This window comes from Astatotilapia calliptera, chromosome 7 (genome assembly GCF_964374335.1).
Source record: "Astatotilapia calliptera chromosome 7, fAstCal68.1, whole genome shotgun sequence".
In the NCBI taxonomy this organism is placed as follows: Eukaryota; Metazoa; Chordata; class Actinopteri; order Cichliformes; family Cichlidae; genus Astatotilapia; species Astatotilapia calliptera.
Window position 1 is genome coordinate 52,616,105 of NC_137428.1, and position 26,009 is coordinate 52,642,113.

Sequence of the window (26,009 nt, forward strand, 5' to 3'; positions counted from 1 at the left end):
GTAGATCTGAGGGTCCTGGTTTGAGACAGGAGGAATGGTGGGACTGTTTTACTGTACCTCAGCTGTGGTTTCATTTGTATGTTTATCTGGCTTTACACAAGCATGGGGCAAATTTCATGGGGAAATGAATGTTGCTGTGTTTTTGTAATGCTGACTAATCCTGCTGCCGTTTCAGTGTCGTGCCTTACTTCCATTATCCCTTTTCAACATAGCAAAACTGTCAACCTGACTCAAAGTCACCGACTGGATTCAGTGTTAGGCCAGTGAGCACACAATCAGTTGGAATAGATCAGTTCATCTCAGAGTTGCATGGAAAAATGCAACCGCCATCCAGTGCCACCTCACAAATGTTTTCTCTCTCCTCTTTCTTCCTTTGTTTCTTTCAAATACAATACTGAACAAATCGGCAAGCTCTTGTCTGCAGGAATGATCAGGATCACTGACCAAGAAAAACTGGCATCTGAGTATTTTACATTACAAAAGTCTCCCTCATTACTGAAAGATTATTTTCATAAAAGCTGCAATCTAGGCTTCGCTTTCCACATTATAATGAAGTGAAACCAGGATTTAATCTTGCATTAGTTATCACCAGTTACATTTACTTGACGTTTAGATAAGAACAGAGAAAGTTTCCAATTACAACGCCATCTGAAAATCTGAATCAACTTACTACTCAAAATACTAACTTTTAATTTAAGTGAAACAATTGAGAAATAACAAACTTAACAAGAAAGTGACATGCCATCCTTATTCCATAGGGTTTAAAAAGATGTCACTGATGTTGGACAAGAAGGCCTGGCTCGCAGTCTTCGCTCTAATTCATCCCAAAGGTTTTTTTATCGTGTTGAGGTTAGGACTCTGTGCAGGCCTGTCAAGTTCTTCCACACCAATATTGCTCATCCATGTCTTTATGCACCTTTCTTTGAGCACTGGTGTGCAGTCATGTTGGAACAGGAAGGGGCCAACCCCAAACTGTCACCACAAAGTTGGGAGCATGAAATGTCCAAAAAATGTCTTGGTGCTAAAGCATTAAGAGTTCCTTTCACTAAATTGCAGAGCTCAACTCAACTCAAACTCCACACCATAATCCTCCCTCCACCAAACTTTACACTTAACCCAGTGCAGTCAGACGAGTAGCGTTACCCTGGCAACTACCAAACCAGACTTGGTCAGTTAGACAAGTGTGATTCGTCACTACAGAGAACATGTCTCGCTGCTATAGAGTCCAGTGGCGGCATGCTTTACACCACATCCAGCCCTTTGCATTGTACTCGGTGATGTAAGGCTGTGATGGAGCTGCTTGGCCAGAGAAACCCATTCCATGAAGCTCTCTATGCTCTCTTCTTGAGCTAATCTGAAGGCCACATGAAGTTCTGAGTTATGTACCAATTTAGTCTGCAGAAAGTTGGTGACCTCTGTGCAAGATGCACCTCAGCATCCACTATCACTTTATTCGTTCCACTTTGACATAATACAAATAAATATACTGTAATACCAGTAACAGTTGACTATGGAATACGTTACACACCTATGGCTATGGAAGTGATTGGACCATCTGGATTCAATGATTTAGACTGGTGAGCACTTTTGGCAATATTATACTATCGCCAAAATAAGAAAAGCATTCTTTATATCTCAATAAGCTTTTTGGAGCATTGTCAGACCATGCTTAGATAACATGGGTCATACAGACTTGTGCAGCCCATACCTGTTTATTTATCCTGTCAGTAAAGCAGTAAAATATTAAACAAAATGTAAGTTAGTGTTATAAATTTAAAAAAAAATGGAAAAAAGACGCATCTTGATTAGTCTTAGTTTTGCAGGCCACGCTATATGTACCCATCAAGGATAAAAGATGTATTTCAAACATATTTCTTTTACCCAGACTCATAATGAGAAGGGCTTTGTTTTACCTCCTTTGTCTGAAATGAGAGAACCACTGCTTCAGTAACTTGCAACACATTTTCCATTTTAGCACTACATGTGTGCAATTCTAGGATGGAAAACGTGACAGGCATAACTAAAGGGGCTCAATAAAGTGTCATTAGGCCTGCTTTCCAACCACACAAAGAGGTCTTTGACGAGCCATAACTTCTGCTGGGATGTTTACTAGTCGCCCAGCTGCATTGTCCACACAGACAGAAGACCCATCGCTTTTCCAGCAAAGTGGATTTCCTCTAAAATTGAAAACCATGTTTTATGAACAGCAACCCAGCACTCCAAAGTATTGGAAAATCCATTTGGAAAGAAAAAGAAGTAAACAACCTGTTAAAAAAAAAAAAAAAATTAAAAGACATATTAGAAAGGAGTATTTAAACAAAAACAAGAACGACAGAGCTTAAAATAGATGCTGTGTTGCTGCCAGGGGCTGGCAGAGGAGAGTTTTCCACATTAATCAAAAGTGAGTCTGTTGCACTCTGAGCATGCTGCAGGCAATTAGAGAGATACTTTACGTGACCATTACCACGATTAGACCCATCCACCTCCACCAGCAGCCCAAACACAACACAGTCCCTGGCCATAACACAAACTTTCAGGTTACCTTGTGAGCTTACCAAAAACAAGAGCTTAATGTTAGATTTGGAAGCAACGGGCTTAATAAACCTCTGTAGCAGCAAAGTCGCAGAAGCAGTTACAAAACGTGTCCACGCAGTTTAGCTCATCAATTATATACTGACACGGTTGTGAGCAATTACACAAAAATGACACCCAGGCTGGAGAAAACACATTACAAAAACAGGCATTTAACATTTAATCCAAACTGCTGACGACAGAAGTGAGAGTGGGCTTTTTAGTTTTTCTAAAAAGCCATCAGTCGTTCTTCCAGAAAATTAACCAAACCTCATTTTAAGGGAAATGTCAAAACATTGAAATTCCAGCCTTTCCAGTCTTTTCGCTGCAGACTGATCGACTTATTTGAGATCTGAAGAGATACTTGAAGATTGAACCTTGCGGCTTGGAAAATGGAAGTCCGTTTATTTAGGAGATAGACATTAATATATTAATGGCTTGTAAATGCATTAATAAGTGCACTTGCAACTCAATATAAATGTCATTCGGTGATTCTTTTGATAAGTTTCGACACTGGCCTACATTTGTTTTACTCTCTGTAGGTTAAAAGATACAGAGGATGCTATGATTGGCTGAAATGTGCATGAAAGTGATCAAGTCAATGCCTTTGTAAATAAACTTACACAAAATTAAAGTACACACTACACCACTACACAAACATGACAAATAAGCAGGAAGTGTGATGAGAGAATACCTGCTACTGTTTAAGCATTCTTCAGACAGACTGCTATCCCGCAGTCAACATTTACTCACAGAATGAACTTGCTGTGGGGTTAAAGCTGAGCAGAAGCAGCAGGTGAAAGACAGCAGGAGGAAACACATCCTTTCTCAACAACACCAGAAGTGTCTTAGTGGATACTACCAGATATTTAACATTTAATAATTCAAAAAGCACGTGCACTGTTGCCTCTGGGCACGTTGGATAAGCACTATATGCTGTGAAGCCTTTTTTTTTTTTTTTTTTTTTTAATGAATCAGCCACATTTACTGGCCATGTCAGCAGAAGGGCTTAAAGCCTGAATATGACATTGATTGAGAAGCTGTTATGGGCAGTGTGCTTCTCTTACCTGGTGTGCTTTGGTTTGACCCTGTGCCATTTCCTCATTATCTGATACCTTGCTCTCCATGTCAGCAGCTAGGCTGGAGTCACTCTGATTCAGTCAAATAAAACAACACAAACACACATTTAACAACAAAAAAAGTGTGTTTCTCAACTGATAAATGACATTTTTTACACAAAATAGCCTTAGAGAAATCACCTCTCACCTTGCAGTAACCAGCTAACTGTTCTGCAATACTGCGGATGTGCACCAAGTACTGGTTAAGCCTCCTTTGGTACTTGAGTGCGTCGAGTTGAGCCTGGTTCTGCAGAGTTGACACCTGGGCTAAAAGGCACTGCTCCCTCCTGTTCCACCTGAGCCTCGCTATCCGGGCTTCGTGTTCCAAAGTTACGCTTCTCTCCTCCAAAGCATCGGCGACAGTGCGGAGCGCCTCCACACAGCAGTGCTCCCCTTTACTTACGTCCAGACCGGACAGCAGGAGACCGCATCCTCTCTGACAAACACCTTCACCGCGATGTGGCTTTGTTTGCGACTCCATCCCGCCTGGGGTTAAAACTTGGCTCTCTCGGTCCTTCTCCACACCAGCACTCGGGCAATCAGCGCACATAGTTTGCCTGGGCAACTTTTGTACGCGGAACAACGAGCTCGGACGAAGTTATTTCAATTTACAAGTCTGGACACATGAAGGCGTGCGCGCACTGAAAAGTTTGAGCGATCTGGGTTGCTCTCGCTGAGCTGATGGGCTGCGCCACTTTTTTCAGCACATGACAAATGTGAACAGCAAACTTCAACCTCCTGACTTCCTGCTGTTTCTGGACAGGGTCGATATCTCTGTAACTTTTTCTCTTCACAGTCGATATAATGAATTTAATACCAGTTATGTATGATGCGCAATAGTTATTTAATCTTATTTGATTATTTGATTTGTCAATTCGTTATCCTGTCATATATAAGTGAGCCTCATCATCATGTTGGTATTTTATTTTGCGTATTTTCTCTCAGTTTTGTGCAACTTCTCTTAATTGTAATGTGATTTCATGTGTTACTAACCTTTTCCAACAGAGGTCGCTCAATATCCCGCATAGTCTGAAACAATTAACTCTCCCTCCAGCTTTTCAATTAGGCAGTCCAAATGATGATTGCAGTTATCAGTTTGCTCCTCCTCCACTATTAATTTTCTTTGCTTATTAGTACACTACAGTAGTTCTACAATAGTGAAAATAGTCTCAGGGGTGCGATGCACTGGCAATGCAGTTTATAGACAACTACATTAGTCCATGCAGCATGGCATGCAGCAGCCATCTCACACAGCATCACATTTCAGATCTCCCTGCAATGCATTCTGTTTCTAGTCAGCTGTTGCACCGCTTTAAAGTGTGTTTTGTGTTTTCCGAGCTGTGAAAGAACTGCGTAGATTTACAAAGGCAAAAGTGCAATCTGTCCAGGGACTGCACACCTTTCTCCAGAAATGCACGTTTTATTTTTTTTCCCACCACCATTTCAGCAAATGAAATAGTAGCACTTTGTTGTGTAAATCTGTTTTAAAAAAGTGCTGCTACATTTAAATGATTCCTGCTGTGATCTAGAAGAGCAGTAGGACTCCTCTAGAGCACAGCACCAGACTTTAACAATTGCTGTATGTGTGTTTTGTGGAAAGTGTTACACGGCCACCTGTCACAGAGGCCATATGCTTGGACTGATAAGCCATTAAATCATGGCAGAAAAAAAGGTTATCTCTGTCTTTTGTTCTCTCTCTCTCTGATTTCACAGGGGTAAAAAACTGTTAAGAACCCTGGGTGAAACAGCAAGATGGCCAAAACCCCAAAAAGAATTCGACCTAATCCAAGAAAAGAAGTGATAACAATTTACTTTTCATCTGCTCAATACCTGATAGGACACACAACTCCAACAGCTGTTTCTCCTTGAAAAAGTGGAACAGGCCTTATCTGTAATGGAGGCCAGAATGAAACACTATCTCTGATATATTTGTGTAGCCCTGTCTGCAATTATTCGGGCTTGCAGTATAAAAGAAAAAGTCTACTGTTATAAGAAATGGTTAAAATATAAATAGTTGATAAAAGGTTTAAAAATCATATGCTTGGGTACAAATGTATTTCATTTACAGTTAAGAGTCCAATAAGTAAAAGGGTTTCATGATTTAGAGTTCATTTTCTGTGCACACTAAATATGTTGGGGTGTAACCTAAGTTTATTTACCCATCTAGTGTCAGTTATCTCAATATGGTATTGTCATTGGTTGTTGTGCTGACGAGCCAGTCAATGTCACTCTTCTCTGTTATGGGGGCGGGACAAGTGGTAAGGTTTGTGTGAATCTGTGGGAGCGGACACAGAAGCTAAGTCCGAAGAGAGAGATGTCGTAAGGCAAACGTGGTGTGGATTTTGCATCTAAGTGTGTCATTGAGGTCGACTACCCGTGGTCCTGATAGTACTTATTTGTGATCTGCAAGAGGTAAATGAGACTGTGTGCCTTGACATTTGTACTGTAACTATTCGTTATAGTGATATAATATCGTGATATGTGATGCTAACTAGCGACTTGCTAATTAGCGCAACTTACCGCGTTATGTGCTGTGATACCATGCTGTATGTTTAGCTCTGTGATTTTCAGCAAAGCATGCTAATGCTAAATCGTTATGTGATAGCATTTGGTATTGTAGCTCAAGTGTTTTAATGTGTTTAGAAGCCGAGGGACGCTCTGAAAGGAGAGAGAGGTTTCTGCCCGGATGGACCCTGCTGTTTCCTCGCCCCTGACTGATGTTTTCTTACCCCTGACTGTCTTCACTACTGGTGAACTAACTGCCCGTTTTTGATTGCCCCACTAACAAACTCATTGGACTCGTGAGTACTAACTGGAACTAAAGGGCACATATTTTGTTTATTGCTCAGTTTGAGTGAAGCGGCCATCAGTTTTAGGCCTCACCGCACCCAAACTTCGAATCAGGCCTGCATCAAGCACCGTGCTACCGGTGTAGTGTGGACAGGTTAAAGTGTGTGTGTGTGTGTGGGCCCACTGTTACACAATCGGTTTAAATTGAGTAAGTGTGTAGTTGATCAAAGTTATTGTCAAAGGTTGAAATTCATCCATGTTAAAGGTGTGAGCTGTTGTAGCTGAAATAACAGTTGAAATACCTAAAAAGGAGGTATGTTGGGTTGATAATCTTTTATTTAAAATCCATGTAGTCATTTTTACAGTATTTTTGTTTGTTTATTTGAATTCAATCCATTTTATTAAAGTAACTGTTTATTTTATTCATTTCTTTTGTCTAAATAAATACCCGGTGAGGGATAAATTTGTGTAAAATACAGTTGTGGTGGTCCTTATTATAGCAATTAGAGGGTATCAGGTATTATTATTAGTAGCACTACGAACCCAGGCCCAGTCTCATTGTACTATATACTCTAGCTTTACCATAGCTACGTGGGACCTGGGTTACATAAATGGAGGCACCGCTGGGATATTTAACTAAAGTAAACTAAATTTATTTTTGGACCAAGAGGATAACAGGTCGACCCCACAACTGTCAAATTGTTAAAGTAGTCAAACGTGCAACAAAAAAATAAACCAGATAGCAATGATGACACAACAAAGGAGCAGACCGTCACAACTTGAGTTGGTCAACTGGTGCAAAGGGGAATCAATAGATTTGAAACATGCTCTACTATTGTATGGGGTACCGGAAGGTGTTTCGAGAGATGAAATAGAAGAAACAGCAGGGACTATCAAAGCTTTGGGAAAAGTAGTAGTTAAGGGAAAAATGTTTAACTCTCAACTAAAATCATTAATGGTGTTGTGTGAGTGTCGTGAGGAGATAAACCCCACGACAATCCCCCCTGAGATAATGCCAATAAGTGGTGGAAGTGGCTGGAAAGCAGTGTACTACATTGAACCTCAGCCAGATGACTTTGAGGGAAAGTTACTCACTTTTCTGCAGAATGAAGGGAAAACCTTAGAGGATATCCAAGGGTTACGCACCCACGGAGGGGAAGTGGATGGTAATTCTGAAGCCATCATCCGTGCAGTAGGTGAGTTAATGGTCAGAACAAACAAACAGCCTGAAAGCCATCCATATAGACGTCTAAGGACATTTTCCGGGGTCATTCCCACCCCAGCTGGGGAAGAAGTCTTGGATACCTGGTTGGAGCAAGCGAGACTCCTAGTAGATGAAGGCGAGTGCTCCGATAAAGAAAAACGTAGACGCATACTGGAAAGTCTCAAAGGGCCTGCCTTGGAGATCATTCAGGCCGTGCGTCTGACTCAACCTGATGCTAGTTCCCAGGACTACATAGAGGCCATAGAGACCATTTTTGGCAGAGTAGAGTCCGCAGAGGAGCTCTATCTGTCATTCAGAGCCCTTCACCAACAGCCTGGTGAGCACCTGTCTGAGTTTCTGCGAAGATTAGAGAGGTCTCTTGTTAAAGTAGTCCAGGGAGGTGGTTTACCAGTTAGTGCTGCTAACAAAGCTCGGTTAGAGCAGTTAGTTAAAGGATCCACTTCTGAGCTTATGTTGCTTCAGTTGAAAATAAGGGAGCGAATGGAAAATCCTCCCTCATTCCTGAACTTGTTAAGAGAGGTGATGGAAGAGGAAGGCCGTCAAGCAGCCAAACAAAGCCAGACCACATCTAAGTGTCACCAAAGGGTTCGCACAGTTAAGGTGGAAAAGGAGAAAGAGTCTGAAGCGGTCACTCAGAGTGAACTGCAAGCTCAGATTCAAGAGTTGAGAGCACAGTTAGAGGAAAGAAACCACTCAGGAATTCAACCGCTGTCTGATTGCACCATCAAACCCCCAACAGAGAAGCAAAAACAGAAAAGTGATTCGCAGAGCGAAATACGGGCACTCAGAAAGCAAGTGAAAGCACTAGAAAATAAAATGAGTGTGATGGCGGTGAAGTCTACAAGTGAGCCCCCACAAGAACACTCAAATCAGTCTCGCAGAGACAAAGCAGCTTCTTGCCCCAAGCCTGCTTCTTTTAAAGCATCATCTGCTAGAGAGAGTGATGAATATTTCTGCTATAAATGTGGAGAAAATGGTCACATAGCTACAAGGTGCGCTGCACCTGAGAACCCGCAGAAAGTCATAAGAAAACTCATACGATTAGTACGAGGAGTATCTGGTCCTAACAAGGAGGACCCAAATCCTACAGGAGAAGAGCAATGCGTTGCTCGGACCAACAAGGTTGAAGTCCCAGAAACTGACACAGGCCTGCCTGAGGGTCTTGTAGGCCCGTCATTTATTCACACAGTCAAAGTCAATGATGTGGCCTGTGATGCTCTTATTGATAGTGGGTCTAACGTGACTATTATCTTTGAAAGCTGGTATAACCAACACTTGGCAGATGTCCCCATAAAACCTCTCTCTCGCTTGGGACTCTGGGGACTTGCTGACACAGAGTATCCCTACAAAGGCTATGTTGTTGTAGAGATGGAGTTTACCAAGGAGATCACTGGTGTCTCCGGGCGAGTAGAAGTGCTCGCATTGATTTGTCCTGACCCGAAAAACCAGCAACAAACCCCCGTGTTGGTGGGCACCAATACGTCTCTATTCCGCCGCTTATGGGACTTGGTGCAAATGAAAGGTGACCAGAACACAGCTCATTCCATGAGAATTCAGTCTGTGTATGCCCCCATTAGGGCACAGGAGCAACTGCCAAAAAATGATGTGCTGGGACAGATAAAATGGAAAGGGCCCTGCCCTCTTTCTATCGCCCCAGGAGCAAATTGCTATGCCACCTGCAAAGTAGACAGGCACAGTGCCCCCTCCAAAGACCTTATCTTGATTGATGCACCCTCTACCCAGTTACTCCCCGCCGGCGTGCTGGTACAGCCAGGTGTGCTCTCAGATGCTGGTATAGACAGCAATAGCTTGAATGTGCTCCTCCAAAATGAGTCCACCAAGACAGTCTCCATACCAGTGGGATCTGTCATTGCTGAAATGTTTGCTGTGGATACAGTCACCCCAGTCCAACCCTCTGACCTGGCCACTGAGAAAATAGATCCAAACCTCTTTGACTTTGGGGACTCCCCTATCCCCGAGGAGTGGAAAAGTAGACTTCGGCAGAAGTTAGCTGAGAGGAGAAATGTTTTCTCAATGCAGGAGTGGGACGTTGGCTTGGCTAAAGGTGTTGAACACCACATTCGTCTACATGACCCTAGACCTTTCAGGGAGAGGTCAAGGAGACTAGCCCCAGCCGACATTGATGATGTGAGGCGACACATACAGCAGCTGTTGGCTGCTGGCATTATAACAGAGTCCCGTAGCCCATATGCCTCCCCAATTGTTGTTGTGCGGAAAAAGAATGGGGCCATAAGAATCTGTATTGATTACAGAACACTGAACAACCGCACTACACCTGATCAGTATACAATGCCACGCATTGATGATGCCTTGGACTCCTTGTCAGGCAGCCGATGGTTCTCAGTCCTAGATCTGCGTAGTGGCTACTATCAGATAGAAATGGCTGAGGAGGACAAGGAAAAGACGGCATTTATTTGCCCCCTGGGCTTCTATCAATTTGAGCGCATGCCACAAGGGATCACTGGAGCTCCTGCAACGTTCCAACGCTTAATGGAAAAGGCTGTTGGGGACATGCATCTTCTGGAAGCCCTTGTGTATTTGGATGACATCATTGTCTTTGGAAGAACGCTTGAAGAGCATGAGCAACGCCTCTTTAAGGTGTTGGACAGACTAGAGGAGATTGGTTTGAAAGTCTCCATTGACAAATGTCAATTCTGTCGTCCTCAAGTTAAGTATGTGGGTCACATTGTATCCACCAATGGAATAGCCACCGATCCAGAGAAGGTTGAGGTGGTGAAACACTGGAAAGTGCCCACTCACTTGAAACCTCTCAAGTCTTTCCTCGGATTTTGTAGTTACTATCGGAGGTTCATAGCCAACTACTCCGCCATTGTCCGTCCTTTGTCAGAACTCACCAAGGGTTATGCACCCACTTGGAAAGACCCCAAAGCCAAGAAGAGTGTAGACCCAAACCACACCTATTTTAAAGCATCCGAGCCGTTTGGGGAACGATGGACTCCAGCCTGCCAGGCTGCTTTTGAACAGATCCGTGAATGTCTGATCAATGCTCCAGTATTGGCATTTGCTGACCCCACCAAGACATACATCCTGCATGTGGACGCCAGCATGAATGGTTTAGGTGCTGTCTTGAACCAAGAACACCCCGAGGGCCTAAGGCCGGTAGCTTTCGCAAGCCGAAAGCTCAAAGACTCAGAACGTAACTATCCAGTTCATCAACTGGAATTCTTGGCATTAAAGTGGGCCGTTGTGGATAAATTTCACGACTACCTGTATGGTGCCAAATTCATTGTCAGGACTGACAATAACCCCTTAACGTATGTATTGACCTCGGCTAAGCTCAGTGCTGTAGGGCATCGCTGGCTCGCTGCCCTCGCCACGTATGATTTCACCATACAGTACCGCCCTGGGCGCCACAACATTGATGCTGACTTGCTGTCCCGACAGTATGCCCAAGAGGAAGTTGGAGAATGGACTTCCATCCCGCCTGCTGGCATTAAAGCTCTCTGTAAACGAGCCTGCATCAGGGAAGGAGCAGTTGTACCTGACAGATTGGTGGATCAACTTGGTGCTCCTGCCTCTGCAGTACCAGAAGCCTATGCATTTCCTGTGAATCTCAGCGTAAACATCCTCGATCAGCTGAGCCCAAAAGACATTCAAACATCACAAGATATGGACCCTACCATTGGGCCATTGAAGAAAGCCATCAAGAGCAATAAAGAGTTTGCTCGCTCTAAAACTGACTCGCCAGAGACTGTGATGCTCCTCCGTGAAAGTCGCAAATTGGAGTTGAGTGATGGAATACTCTACAGAGTAAAAGAAAAAATGGCTGGAAAACAAAGCCGGCAGCTTGTCTTGCCAGCAAGATACAGGTCTATGGTGTTAAGGTCTCTGCATGATGAGTGTGGGCACATGGGAGCAGAGCGAACAACAGAACTGATTAAAGAGAGGTTTTACTGGCCTCGTATGGCAGCTGAGATTGAGCAGTATATTCGCACTTGTGGAAGGTGCATCTCCAGGAAGACGCTCCCTCAGCGTGCCTCGCCCTTGAATCAGATAACAAGCAATGGCCCTCTAGACTTGGTCTGCATTGATTTCTTACAGATAGAGCCGGATTCTAAAGGTGTTGCAAATGTGTTAGTTGTGACAGATCACTATACACGTTATGCACAGGCGTTTCCTACCAAAGATCAAAGAGCCATTACCGTTGCAAAAGTCCTGTGGGAGAAGTACTTCATGCACTACGGTCTACCTGCACGAATACACTCTGATCAGGGCAGAGACTTTGAGAGTCGACTGATCAAGGAGCTGTTGTCCATGTTGGGGATTCGGAAGTCACGAACGTCTCCCTACCACCCGCAAGGTGATGCGCAACCGGAAAGATTCAACAGAACCCTTCTAGCAATGCTCGGTACCATGGACACTGCAAAGAAACAGTGTTGGAGCCAGCATATCACCCACCTGGTACACGCGTACAATTGTACAAGGAGTGATGCCACGGGGTACTCACCTTATTATCTCATGTTCGGGAGAGAAGCTAGACTGCCCATCGACGTCTGCTTTGGAATCTCGCCAAATGGTGAAAGTGAGTCCTCCTACCAACAGTATGTTTCACGGATGAGAAAAGAGTTGCAGGACGCATACAAACTTGCATCAAATGCAGCTACAAAAAATCATCTGAAGAACAAAGCACATTATGACCAACGCGTGAGAGATCTGCCTTTGGAGAAGGGAGACAGGGTTCTCATTCAGAATGTTGGAATAAAAGGCAAGCATAAACTGCAGGATCGTTGGAAATCTACACCGTATGTTGTAGTGGAGAAGTTGCCTAACCTGCCTGTTTATAAGGTAAAACCAGAACATGGTCCAGGTGTACTCAAAACTCTCCATCGAGACCACCTGTTGCCCATTGGTTATATGGTCAGGATGCCTAATCCATCGGATGACACAGGACACATTAGGAGACCCGTAACCAGAGCACATCGTGCCCAGAAAAGTCAAGCAGTTAAACCGCCTGATCCAGTTGAAGAAAGTGACACAGCATCCTCAGATGAAATGTTTGAAGCTGTCCATAATCCGCAAAGTTTTGGTGTGCAAGAGGTCAGGAGACAACTGGCAATGCCACATCAGACTTCGGAAGAGGATGACACTTCTGAGGAGGAACATTTTGAAGAAGCAGAAAGTCAACCAGTAAGAGAAAGTGAAAACTCATCTGGAGATGATACACCTACTATGCTTGAATATGATGCTCAAGAGACAAATGAGTCTATGGGAGAGCAAGAGGAGGAACGGGAAACAAGTTCACCCTTTTCAAACAGAACCCGAAGTGACAATTCTCATAGAGGTACAAGAAATGAGAGTGAACAGTTCTCCACATCCCGAAAATCCCTCAGGAAACCAAAACCACCCTTGAGATTGACCTATGAAAAGCCAGGTCACCCATCTTGTGAGCCTGTTACCATCATGCACCATGGTATGGTCATTCAACTAAAATTAAACCCTCCAGACGTCAGTGAAACAAAGGGACGTTCTAAGTCATCGAAGAAGTTCTTAGGAAGTGAGGATGACCATCACCCTGTAAAGCTAAAGAGAAGTCAGAGGTGTGATGAGGACATCTACACGGTTAGAAGGGGGAGGGTGTAGCCCTGTCTGCAATTATTCGGGCTTGCAGTATAAAAGAAAAAGTCTACTGTTATAAGAAATGGTTAAAATATAAATAGTTGATAAAAGGTTTAAAAATCATATGCTTGGGTACAAATGTATTTCATTTACAGTTAAGAGTCCAATAAGTAAAAGGGTTTCATGATTTAGAGTTCATTTTCTGTGCACACTAAATATGTTGGGGTGTAACCTAAGTTTATTTACCCATCTAGTGTCAGTTATCTCAATATGGTATTGTCATTGGTTGTTGTGCTGACGAGCCAGTCAATGTCACTCTTCTCTGTTATGGGGGCGGGACAAGTGGTAAGGTTTGTGTGAATCTGTGGGAGCGGACACAGAAGCTAAGTCCGAAGAGAGAGATGTCGTAAGGCAAACGTGGTGTGGATTTTGCATCTAAGTGTGTCATTGAGGTCGACTACCCGTGGTCCTGATAGTACTTATTTGTGATCTGCAAGAGGTAAATGAGACTGTGTGCCTTGACATTTGTACTGTAACTATTCGTTATAGTGATATAATATCGTGATATGTGATGCTAACTAGCGACTTGCTAATTAGCGCAACTTACCGCGTTATGTGCTGTGATACCATGCTGTATGTTTAGCTCTGTGATTTTCAGCAAAGCATGCTAATGCTAAATCGTTATGTGATAGCATTTGGTATTGTAGCTCAAGTGTTTTAATGTGTTTAGAAGCCGAGGGACGCTCTGAAAGGAGAGAGAGGTTTCTGCCCGGATGGACCCTGCTGTTTCCTCGCCCCTGACTGATGTTTTCTTACCCCTGACTGTCTTCACTACTGGTGAACTAACTGCCCGTTTTTGATTGCCCCACTAACAAACTCATTGGACTCGTGAGTACTAACTGGAACTAAAGGGCACATATTTTGTTTATTGCTCAGTTTGAGTGAAGCGGCCATCAGTTTTAGGCCTCACCGCACCCAAACTTCGAATCAGGCCTGCATCAAGCACCGTGCTACCGGTGTAGTGTGGACAGGTTAAAGTGTGTGTGTGTGTGTGGGCCCACTGTTACACAATCGGTTTAAATTGAGTAAGTGTGTAGTTGATCAAAGTTATTGTCAAAGGTTGAAATTCATCCATGTTAAAGGTGTGAGCTGTTGTAGCTGAAATAACAGTTGAAATACCTAAAAAGGAGGTATGTTGGGTTGATAATCTTTTATTTAAAATCCATGTAGTCATTTTTACAGTATTTTTGTTTGTTTATTTGAATTCAATCCATTTTATTAAAGTAACTGTTTATTTTATTCATTTCTTTTGTCTAAATAAATACCCGGTGAGGGATAAATTTGTGTAAAATACAGTTGTGGTGGTCCTTATTATAGCAATTAGAGGGTATCAGGTATTATTATTAGTAGCACTACGAACCCAGGCCCAGTCTCATTGTACTATATACTCTAGCTTTACCATAGCTACGTGGGACCTGGGTTACATTTGGTACCAGCTTTTGTAAAGAAAAGCTTTTTTTTTTCTCTAGATAAAAGGGGGACACACACAGAAACTGACAAGAACATGCCTATACATGACAGATGATGCTTTTGATTCTCTTACTTTATAGAGCATTTTAGAGCTGAAAGTCTGCTATCCTCCTTGTGAAATGCCTGTCCTATAAATAAAGAGTTTGTATTTATCCGTGGTACTTTTACTTGAAAAACGACACTTTTTTTGATGCCATGTTATGGACCTGTAATAGTAAATCATTTCAAATAATCAACTGAAAAGCAGTACAAGTCATTTTTGGGGCATGTTGATGAGCATTCACTGAGCAGCTGCTGCAAGAATGACAAAGAAAAGAGCAGAACAGTATATGAATGTATAGTTAACTACACTTTTATTGTTTCTTGTCCAGCCAATGAGAGGTTTCAGTTTCATCCCTCATATATGCCATTCATGTCCAACGAAGCACTGAATTCCAGGAGGCAGCCAAACATGCTGCCACAGCCACCAATGATACTATCAAATCGCAGCCATTGCATGTACCAGACTGCGGGACCACTTCTGAACTCAAATGAGTGAGATTCCTTTAGTCAGTTTAAGATTTTCTCTCTCGCTTAGCAGCTAACGAACATATTAGTCTAGGATCTACTCCTTCTCTGACGTAAAGGGATGCCACTCAGGTATGGAATGTGTTTCACATGAAGCCGAGAGGCCGAGAAGTCGCTATGATGTGGAAGTGTTGCAAAGTAATGTACCACTTGCTCTCCAATCTCATGCATGTTATAATTTTGAGCCGCTGCTTCTTCCAAAAATGTCAAAGTTCAAGGCATTCATGCATTTGGCAACTCTTTTTTTTTATGTTTTGTGGCATGAAGAAAAGTCAGGAAAAAGCACTTTGTGGTGGACATTGATATCGTCACAATGTAAGAAGCATGACCAACGTCAGTCACACAAGAGAGAAATCAGAGGAACTCAAAATGTACCGTTTGCTCCTCCAGTTGAGAGAAATAAACTCTGAAACTGTCCAACCAGAGCTGGGCGGAGACATACAAATATAATATTAAAAAACAAAAAAAATGACAATGTTTATATATCTCTGATCATATGTTAATAAAAAGACAAAAATGTATTCAGAATAACATCGTGAGCTTTGGATGAGCTCTTACAGCTGACTCAGATGGCTTTGCTTACCTTCTGATTTTTAGAGAATGAAAACAGGTGCTAATGCAATGATCCTGTTAGAAAATATAAAGTAGCCACAGGTAATTCAGACATTGCACAATTATAGGAGGGCATGAGCGTCGCTACCATTCACTCTCACTGTTAATAGGGACTCACACTCAAAGCCATAAATGAGAGATATTAAATGAAACTGATCACATTAAATAAAATGCCAACATTCGTTTACAAAGCACCAGGTGGTACCACTGAGGTCCTAATGATACAGTCAAAACAAAGTAGATTTAGTTTAGATCACGGGCGATGTCTTTCAGTCTCGGTTGAACATCAATCTAAATGTTTCTGCAAAGCCTTCATCACAGTCACACACTGTTCGCCGCAGTTTTACATTTTAAACTTCCTTTAGACGTTGTTGGCACTTCCTGCTGCTGTGGGTTGGTTCCAATAGATTCTGTATTTGGATATAAATGTGCCAGAATCAGAACACTCTGAGCCATTTCAATCGTCTCTTCATCAACATGCGCACAGGTATTAGTAAAGCTTATGTTACGGTTTGGAGGTAAGCAGCAATTGCATGGTTAAACCAATCCACTTCTCTTTAAAAAACCTTGTTATACTAGACAGTAAAACAATATCAATTACTGATTACTTTTCAGCATGGCATCATCTGCTCATTTCTCTACCTGCGTCTGAAAGGATGCAGGCGGTTGAGATTTGATTTGACTGTATCTCGTTAACAGAGGGTGTGCTTAATTTAAGAAAAAAAAATCCACCGAACAGCAAGCCATGAAACACATGAAGATATTTTTTTATAAACTCATACACTTACCCTTCACAGTTACTTGTTTACCTTATATTATGGAATGCACTGTAGGAAGAATTTTCCAGAACGTCACAGACCAAACATACAGCATCTTTATAATAAGAAAGAACAGCGTTGTGATTTAAAATGACCAAACAGCCAGCCTATCAAAAGTGCAGCATTTGCACTTCCAGAATGTTTTAAAACAAGTTGCTGTGAAGGATAAGTGCAGTCATTTATATAAGGCATATTTTTAAAGTTGACAGAACTCCTTTGACTCTCCTCCAAAGAGGCCATTTTTGTGGATAAATAAGGAATGTCTTTGTCCTTTTTCCAATTTTTCCATTTCTGTGTCCGTTTCCACAAACGTATTCCAGAGGAAAGAGCCAGAACATGGCATCCCAGATTACAGGGCGGAACTGAAAGATTGTGGAAAGAGGCTTAAAGTCCTTGCAGGAGTCTCCTTCACAGGAAGTGAAGACAAAGATGGCGCTACATTCAGAGGTTCAGGCAGAGGAGAGCCACAAAGAGCAGGGAGAGTACGCTGAGAGACTGGGCGGCCGAGACACCCCCACCTGACAGAGAAGGAGAAATGTAGGTATACCTTCATCAATAGCTGGAACCTACAACAACAACAATGAGACTGCACATCACCCCTAACCGTGCCAAGACACTGAGTGTCACTGTTGTGTTTGCAAAATCAGTTTCAACCTGCTAGGTGATCAAACTGTTCATTGTCCATAAACTGTAAGTAATCTTAATGACACCTACCAGTATGCTTTTAATTATATTTTTATATATTTTGTCTTTGTCTTAGTATTTGCTTTCATAAGCCACTGCAACACTTTGGTAACTTGCAAACATAGAAGATGGAACAGGAACGTTATTATTATTGTTGTTATCAACATCTGGAAATACTGAAATACTGTACTCCCCACCAATCCTCAACCATCAAACTCAAGACCATGTTTGGAGTGTGAAGTGTGATATACCCCATCTGTGTGGATAATGCCTTAAATGCCCTTCTATTTGTCAGTGCCCTGCACTTAAAATCCCTCACGGCTGAAATTTCCCGGTCTGTGAAATCACGCTGTCAGGTGGGGTCTGGACTGAATGATAAGGGATAAGGAAAACCACAGGAGGGGTTTCCTCTTCTCATCAAGATCAATTACAGAAGCTTAAGCTCTTCTATGCAGTCGGCCTGCCCCGTCAGTCCATCAGCCAGAGAGAGGATCCAGTCAGCGGGCTATCAAGGCTTTAGTCACGGGCCATCTTAGCTTTCCAATCTAAAGTATATAACCAGAAGTGACAGCTCTGCTCTGGCCCATGGGAACCCTCTAGCTGTGACAAATGATAACCTACTGCATACTCTGAACCTGTAATCCCACCAGAAACTGGCAGGTCAGGAATGAAGTGTGTGTCTTTCCCCACAGGAATATGGATTTTAAATGTCATCAAATTACTTAAGTCTTATTTTTTTCCTGTGAGTGAAACTAAACCTGGGTGGTGATGGAATAGAATTTTCATGGGTGATTAGTTTCATGGAATAAGAGTAATTTAATCTTAAAAGATAACAATTCAAAAGGAATTTGAAGGAATGTTTATCTCTTCTAAATTTGTTCTTTCAGGTATTTTAAGCCACATACGTTCTTCCATTTAAGCACAATCAGACACCATGTTGACAGAATTAAACACAAAAGCCAACTTAGGAAACTAGGGATCTTAAATCAACTCAAAATCACTTTATTACCTGTGATCTGGACTGTGGTCGTAGCCCCATCTCCTCCTTCTGTGTGTGCCCGGACCTCCACCACATAGTTCCCATTTGGAGGTAGGGGAAGATCAATGTTTCGCTTGTAGGTGTTGTAAAGAGTGCCTGTGGTTTGGCCCTCTGGCCTGTATAGTACCTGCGTATGCACATATGTTTAATGCATATTAATAAATAACGAAAAGGGTCTCAGCAGCTATTTTTTTTATTTAAGAGATGAAACAAGAATGATGAAAAGATGAAACTCACTCGGTACCCTTCTATTGAGGACTCATTAGCCATCGGTTCCACTTGTTCCCAGGCAATATTTATTGACTGGCCCTTCACTTTTTTAGCTATTATTTTGGGGGCTCGGTCTGGTGCTGGTGAAGTTAAAACAAAGCAATCATGAATATGTTTATTTTTAAATGGCTCAAATCTTGTGTGCAGAATGCACTGTTCTTACAGACACAACACTGAACTGTTTTCCAAGCACTTCTCTGTTAGTTAATGATAAACTACTGTAAAGAGCAACATACGGGGTTTCTTGGTTAGGACCCGGAAGTGGTGGCTGGGTGGCCCATATCCTGCAGAGTTGTAGCCTCGAACCTCAATAATGTACTCTGTGTAAGGTCTCAGGTTTTCTAGTTTAGTGTGGTTCTCCCTGCTAGACACGGCAATCGTCTCGGCCTGCCCTTCACTTTGACCAGATTCCCAGTACTTCACCTGGGAAACAAAGACGCATGGGTGAGACTGCAAGGATACCATCTTGGTTTCAAAGCGCTCTGTACAAGTGAAAACCTTATTAAATGTAAGTATAAGTTTAACAGTTTTTGAGAAATGCTGGAGAAAAGCACGTCTTTATATTTAAAGCAATATGTTTGTATGGATGTTTGCTTTTATGGAGTTAAATTGATTGTGGTTTTCCTTAGAGGTGCTTAAAGTAAGTTTGCAGTCACAAATGGAGGTGTTTGAATCAGCTAAAGTGATGACTACTACTGTGATCAAGCCTCATAAAAGTTTCTACTGACCTGGTATCCATCTAAATTATTATATGAGAGGGGCATCCAGGACACAGTGGCAGCTTTGGCAGAGAGAGCTCTGGCTTCAACAACTGCAGGAGCTTCAGATGGAGCTAAAAAGAAACCCAGAGAACAGATTTATATTCACTACAAGACCCATGTTTTAAGGATGTCAAAAAATTACATTCATTGTTTTCTTTTTTTAATCAAACACAAAGCAATCCAAAATTTTTAAATATTTAGTTTAACATACACAGACTTACTATACTAAACATTAGCTTATATTTCTTCATACGTATCTATTGGCTTCTTTTGCTTTTTGTTCTCTCAGTGGCATTTCTCTTAATCCGCCATCAGACACTATTCCACGACTTATGGAACATTTAAACCCTGTGTGTAGTCTTTTCTTGCCAGGAAACTGTCCTAAAATGCTAAACTGCCATGCTGTCGCCACGTTGTAAACAGAGGCAAACTCTGAGGAAGATGGTTTGTATGCATGCGCAACCAGCCTGCACGCAACTATGGTCACAGATTTGCCCGGCGACGGCTCACTTTGAAGGCGTAACCGTAAAAATCATACACCCCCACCAGGCAACCGTTTCCTGATTGTGTTACCATGGCAGCAGGAGCATCTCTGTCACCCATCATGCTTGAGTTTCTAGTGGTTATCTCAACTGCTTGTCAGTGGAAGCTAATAACTTGCTAAATGCTTTGCATCTTTGGGTGAGTTATCAGCTTTCTGGTTCATGCTACGTAGATCATAATAATCCCCCAACAAGGAACCCGAGAAGAGAAGGGGGGACGATGGGTTCACTTTCAAGGGGTATTAATATTTCTCATTATTATACATGAGAGCTAATATTAAAAGGATCCTACTTCACAGTGGCGCACTGACTAGCAGGACTGAGCAATCCCTCATTCTCTGACACTAATAAAACAGAACCAGGTTGATCTGCGATGCTGTTTTGAGATCACTTTAGCACATTTTTCCCTGTTACAGATGAGAGGGCTGAATCTCTTAACCGCTCACCGTCTTGTGCAGAATAGATGATGGCTGTTAGGCTGTAGGGTCCTTCTCCCTGGACGTTAAACGCTTTGACTTTGACTTGAAACTCTGTCAAAGGTGGGATGTCAGAGGCTTTGTGGACGTAACGCCTGGCCTGGGGATCGGCTACTGCCACCCGTTTCCACTCTTGCTCATCTTGGGGCTTGAAGGCCACAATGTAGCCAAAATTAGGCCCATAGTAGTACTCTGGCTTCACAGGCTGTTGACAAAATGAATAATAAATTGAGAAATGGCATTTGGCAAATGTTTTATTTAACACATGTCACTCTTGACCAGCTTTTATAGCGAAGTAAAAAATAGCCTAACTTAAAAAAAATCAAATTTCACAAATCAGATGATATTTAAATAGAATTTAATACAGTGACTGCACTGTGTAAGGCACCTGTTTTATATACAGCAACGACACAATTGGCTCATCCTTCTCTATCATTACACCTCATTTCCTTTGTGGACACCGTGTCTTTGTCATCGCACATGCACTGCAAGATAAACATATCATCTCGTCCTCCAGCTGCTCTGGAATTGAACGGTCATGCTGCAGCCAAGAAAAATACAATTTAGCCATAGCTAATTTATCAACGGCTGCAGCAGAGAAGCAACACACCATGAATTAGTTCAGTCGCTGAGTTGTTTTTTTGTTCACGATAGCGATCGTTTTATCATTCCCGTCTTCTCTACTGCATGATCTGTGGTACGCTCGTTGTTCTGATTAACAAAGCAATTGAAAACCTATCATTGTGCTTTATTAATTACCAGTTTAAAAATTCTGCATTACTTATCTTAAGTGTAATTGGCCTTTTTTCGAATTTGCACTACTGTCCATGTACATCTCAGAAGTTGCTCTAGTTATATTTATATCTATATTATATATCGCCGTACATCTCTGTTACTGTATTTGCACTACTGCCGCTTTTTATAGATGCCCTGGAGTGTTCTTTTATCTTTTCTTATTTCTTCTTTTATACTACGGTGAGAAAGAAACAATAAGCTCTCCTGTATGTGCTGTACATGTGGTGAATAATAAACAACACAATAAAATCTTTGGATCTTTTCTTGGGCTTAATTTGAAGAAGTGACACATCTTTAAGAGCCTAAAAAAGATTCAGCTGAAGCATTTAAGACTACGAGGACCTGAATAACTGAAATCCTGAGCAGACATCTGCATTATCTGGTCTTTCTGTGCCCTTTTTCAAACTCATTTTAATAATTGGTTGGATTTCTGAAACACTGACCACATGGCTTCCCACTCACTTTTAAATGTAAATCTAAATGTCAGTGTGACTATTACAAATTGAACTAAAAACGAAACATCTTTTAGCAAGTTTTCATATATAAACATGTAACCCATCTTCCCACTTTACCCAGTGGAAAGTCCCAACCTACCGTCCATGTGATGGTCAGTTCTCTGCTAGCCCCTCCACCCCCGCCAACATCTGAGGGCGCCACCACAGGAACTACAATGAGACGGCAACAGCAAAACTCTGAGCCCACATTGCTATGAATCCACGCAAACAAAGCCAAACCACACAGGCTGTAACCTAGCCCTGCCAATGTTGCTCTAACATCCTTCCTCTTCAAATGCGGTATCAGTGTCTTCTCCTGTGCCAAACGCAACACCTAAATGTCCACGTGGGAACGTTGCCATTCAGGGAGCCAGAGAGAGGGACAAGTTCTTCTGTTTGCCTTGAGTCTAGTAGCTCACTTTCAACTTGTGATTATTTTTTCAAGAGAGGTTACTGTAAGTCTGTGATTCCCATTTTATAATTGAATTTCAGTATACAGTTTCACCAAAGTGCTCATTTGTGGAGGTTTGTGTGGTGAGTTTTCTGCACTAGAAAGCGCGGCATGATGGGATTTATGCTGACTCATTTCTCCAGTGATACTTAACGTAAGTAAACAGTGCAATAATAGAATGATGATGAATAAATAACAGAACGGAAAGCTGGACTGTAGTACCACATCTCTTTTTTTCCCTTCCACTTCTTGACCTATTAAGTTGCTCCGATTCTTTATTCCTTCTTATATTTAGATGTCCAAAGTCAAAAAACAATCTTACCTGCTTCCAGCGTTTTAACAATAGGCGATGGGTTGCTTGGGTCTCCTGTTCCCAGAGTGTTAGTAGCAATGACCCTGAACTCATAGTCTGTCCAGGGAATCAAGTCCACCACTGTGGTCATCTCGGCGTTCCCCTCTACATTAACAGGAACTATAGAAAGACAAGTTCATTTTAGTGCTATTGCTCTCTACGGTTGAATATTATATGCCGGTTGTATCCTTAAAACAAACGTGCAGTTCTATTTTGGGAACCCATCCTATGTTTTAATTCACCGAAGCATAACTAAAGTATATTTAAGCCATCTGTAAGAGACATTAACCACCTTGTAGGCCTATAGTATCATTGTGTGGCATGACCACAAATATTACAACACCAGATCCAGCTCAGCATTACGGTAGCAGTGTTTATTTTACCAACAAGCACGCTCGAGCTCTTACATGTAGTGGCATTCTTCCAGACATCGTTTGAGAACTGGTCCTTGTACTGGATGATATATTTGGAGATCGGACTGTGGTTGTCTGCACCACGGCTCCACTGCAACGTTACACTTTTGTCTGTTTTTTCTATTATTCGCACCCCACCTGGAGCACCAGGAGGACCTGGGCAAAGAGAAGAATAACAAGAAGGCTTAAATTATTGTTAGAAGGGAGGCAAACATAAATGTGGCTGCAGGAATCCCTACAAATGCTCACTTTGACTTTTTCCTCAAGCGGTCAATAAGTCTCCTACATGCAAACTGGAAAGAAACTCAGTTTAGACCCTGAGCTGTTTAAAAACTTTACAAACTTTCAAGATGTCTAATGTTAGGTGCATATGAAATACTGCACATCAAAGCCGTTACATTTCCCTTTTTTTAAGAGTTTTATTTAAAAGACATCAGCAAAGACTGATGGATTAAGGCATTAGAGCTTAGAAGCCCATTGACATACATGAACTAAAGCTTAAGCAAAAGCTCTACAATCCGGTGTTTCTCTTGGTCCTAATGCTCCTCTTGATTCTTCCTTTGGAACTTAAAAATGGCTTAATAGAAAACCCAGACTGTGTCAGGGTTAGACTCCCAACCCACAGCATCAGAAATCAGCCAGAATTTACTTTTTTCCAAATCATGAATGTGAGCCGAGAGAACTAAGGCGATTAGAGAGCCAAAAGCCGGACAGGCCTTAAGCTTACCCTCGCCTCCAAGAGTCAGGAGAGAAGGCTTAGTTGTTACAATCTAATGTAAGGAATAAAACACTGCACTTTAGCTTTTTACAGTTTGGAGCCCATATGGAGGAGTCCTTGAGTACAATCCAGAGTTTAACAAAGTCTGTAAATAGTTTTCCTCGTTCACAGCAACACTTCAACATTGCTCCAAGACTCCTAACATTACTCTGTTTACACGCACGCATACATTCACATGAAAACAGCTCCGCAGCCTATCTTTAATCCCTGCTAATAACAGGCTACAGGTGCAGAGCTGTGTTTTGAGCTTGGACACTCTCCTCAAGCAGATCTGCTTCCTCATCTGCCATGATAAATGGCTGTCTTTCATCTCTCCCTCGTTGCGCCCCAGGCTGCTGGCATTTGGCACTCCATTAGGAGCAGCCCCGGACCTGTGCTTTGGTTACACTCTGGGAAACGTCACAGTCAGCCGCTGTGCGTTCACCTGGCCATCTGTCAACACCTGCTCTGAAAGCAACAGCAGCAGCAGCACACCCAAGACACACCAGGGATCACTGGCAAGCAATTCACTGCTAGAATTCCTATCTAAAAAGATCCTTTGTCCTCCAGCACTGGAGCCTGTTTCAAGCGCTGAGGAAAGCACTGCAAGACAAGTTCTCAGTCATCAAGAAGAAGAAGAAGGTGAAAACAAAGTGCGATGAATCATCCACAATCTGAAATACAGTAAAGAAGACACAGAGACCTCCGAAAAAGTGACAGTGTTTGCTTTGTGTATGTTTACATCTATATGAGGTTGGAAGAGCAAGTTTAGAAATCAGCAGCTGTCCTCATTGAAATACCGTGCTGAGAGATTGAAATCACTGATTCATTATATACTCATCCCGAGGCATTACGCTTGGAATATAAACAGGTCAGAGCTGGCACTGTACTAAAAACATTGCTTTTTAGGTCAAATTTTTACTTTGTCTGTGCAACCATAGCAACAAGCACAAACTTTCCTATAAAACAATTCATCTTACTTGGGACTGGGTGGACATAGCAATTTGTTTCGGATAAATATGACCAGCAGTGTGCCACCGTGCAGCCAAGCAATGCCATCTTGAGGCAAGCCACCAGCATTTATACTTGTCCCATAGCAGAAATGCTAATGCCACTTGGTATCTGACTAAGTTAGTCTGACCTTTTCAGGGTGGAACCAGTAGAAGCTTAAGTGTTCTGTCTTATGCTTGAGGACACAAGGCATTTCCTTCATCGGCTTTTTCAAACATTTTCTCCCTCACTTTTGTTAGCATGCAGTCTTGGGTTTGACAGATTATCTGGCAAAAAAAGTTCTACGGTCTGGTTGCTCGGGAGAGATTTACTTCTCTTTAAACATGCGCTGCACAAAATGCAGTACTTGTACTGTCTTTGAGCCTCGTTCTTTTAACATATGTGCACTTTTTACCTGCATGTTAAAGGTCTAACAACAAGAGCCTGGGAACATTGAAATTTAGCAGAAGGAACCAGGGTTTTTTTCTACTTTTGTTTGAATTGTGTGGTTTTTTTGTCATTTAAGCTTCTGCTTTATTTTGACAATGTCTGCATGATCAAGGCAGCAAAATATTTGGATGCTAATTTTTCCTGTAATATTAAACATACATAAATGAGCAACAACCATTAAACATAGGAGTTTAAGACTCAAAAACATGAGCTAATCTTTTTCGACAGGGCCCTGCAGGCTTATTTTGTCAGATGTGATTGACAGTGCGTAAAAATGCACCAGCTGCCATTTGACTTTAGGTAACATGTTGTAATGTAACTTAATCCTGATTAGTGCATGGGAGTATGTGACTGTTTGCCAACGGAGGCCCACACACACTAAGACTGTGAGAATTGTGCAGAAAAATTACATAAATATCATGTGAAATAACAAAACAAATCTGTCTTTCATAGATACTATACATTATGTGTTTGTTTAGTTAGCTGAATGCTTTGAGACATTTTACATACATGACTCTTGACTCACCCCTGACAACCAGGTGGGCAGAAGCAGTGATATTGTCCACAGGGGTCTGTGCGGTGCAGGTGTACTGTCCCGCATGTTTCAGCTGAACATTCTTGATGAGCAGCTCGCCATTCGAGCTTCCATTCTGATCAAAACAACACAAGAGACAATGCTTAAGTTTAGAAGAAGTATACACTATGC

The 26,009-nt window shown here is 42.1% G+C and overlaps 3 protein-coding genes and 1 long non-coding RNA gene across 6 annotated transcripts in view; 2 read left to right on the forward strand and 2 right to left on the reverse strand.

The window, feature by feature from the left end:
• Positions 1-4,547, reverse strand: part of LOC113026517 (PDZ domain-containing RING finger protein 4) — a 121,742-nt gene extending 117,195 nt beyond the window's left edge. Inside the window, exons 1-2 of the mRNA XM_026175392.2 lie at positions 3,838-4,547; positions 3,639-3,722 (exon numbers count right to left, since the gene is read on the reverse strand). Coding sequence (XP_026031177.2) covers positions 3,639-3,722; positions 3,838-4,239 — 486 coding nt within the window. The 5' untranslated portion in view covers positions 4,240-4,547. The remainder of the gene's footprint in view (positions 1-3,638; positions 3,723-3,837) is intronic.
• Positions 4,548-5,626: 1,079 nt separating this feature from the next.
• LOC145430157 (uncharacterized) lies at positions 5,627-6,953 on the forward strand. The gene is made up of 2 exons (XR_013910593.1): positions 5,627-6,101; positions 6,333-6,953. It is a non-coding gene; the product is annotated as an uncharacterized LOC145430157 (long non-coding RNA).
• Positions 6,954-7,491: 538 nt separating this feature from the next.
• LOC145429629 (uncharacterized) lies at positions 7,492-14,653 on the forward strand. The gene is made up of 2 exons (XM_080303297.1): positions 7,492-13,801; positions 14,033-14,653. Exon 1 carries the CDS (start codon positions 7,492-7,494, stop codon positions 13,324-13,326), a length of 5,835 nt encoding a protein of 1,944 aa, XP_080159423.1. The 3' UTR covers positions 13,327-13,801; positions 14,033-14,653.
• A 515-nt stretch (positions 14,654-15,168) lies between these two features.
• The window catches only part of cntn1a (contactin 1a), a 61,221-nt gene continuing 50,380 nt past the window's right edge, over positions 15,169-26,009 (reverse strand). For all 3 annotated transcript variants that reach the window (XM_026175390.2, XM_026175391.2, XM_080304616.1), the window contains exons 15-24: positions 25,830-25,953; positions 23,101-23,262; positions 22,664-22,813; positions 21,991-22,061; positions 20,572-20,806; positions 19,551-19,654; positions 19,059-19,245; positions 18,790-18,902; positions 18,523-18,679; positions 15,169-17,347 (exon numbers count right to left, since the gene is read on the reverse strand). In XM_026175390.2, the coding sequence (XP_026031175.2) occupies positions 17,271-17,347; positions 18,523-18,679; positions 18,790-18,902; positions 19,059-19,245; positions 19,551-19,654; positions 20,572-20,806; positions 21,991-22,061; positions 22,664-22,813; positions 23,101-23,262; positions 25,830-25,953 (1,380 nt within the window). In that variant the 3' untranslated portion in view covers positions 15,169-17,270. The remainder of the gene's footprint in view (positions 17,348-18,522; positions 18,680-18,789; positions 18,903-19,058; positions 19,246-19,550; positions 19,655-20,571; positions 20,807-21,990; positions 22,062-22,663; positions 22,814-23,100; positions 23,263-25,829; positions 25,954-26,009) is intronic.

What these genes read in the sequence shown, in the direction of transcription:
- LOC145429629 (XM_080303297.1), top strand. Translation starts at nt 7,492, where the DNA reads ATGCCAATAAGTGGTGGAAGTGGCTGGAAAGCAGTGTACTACATTGAA.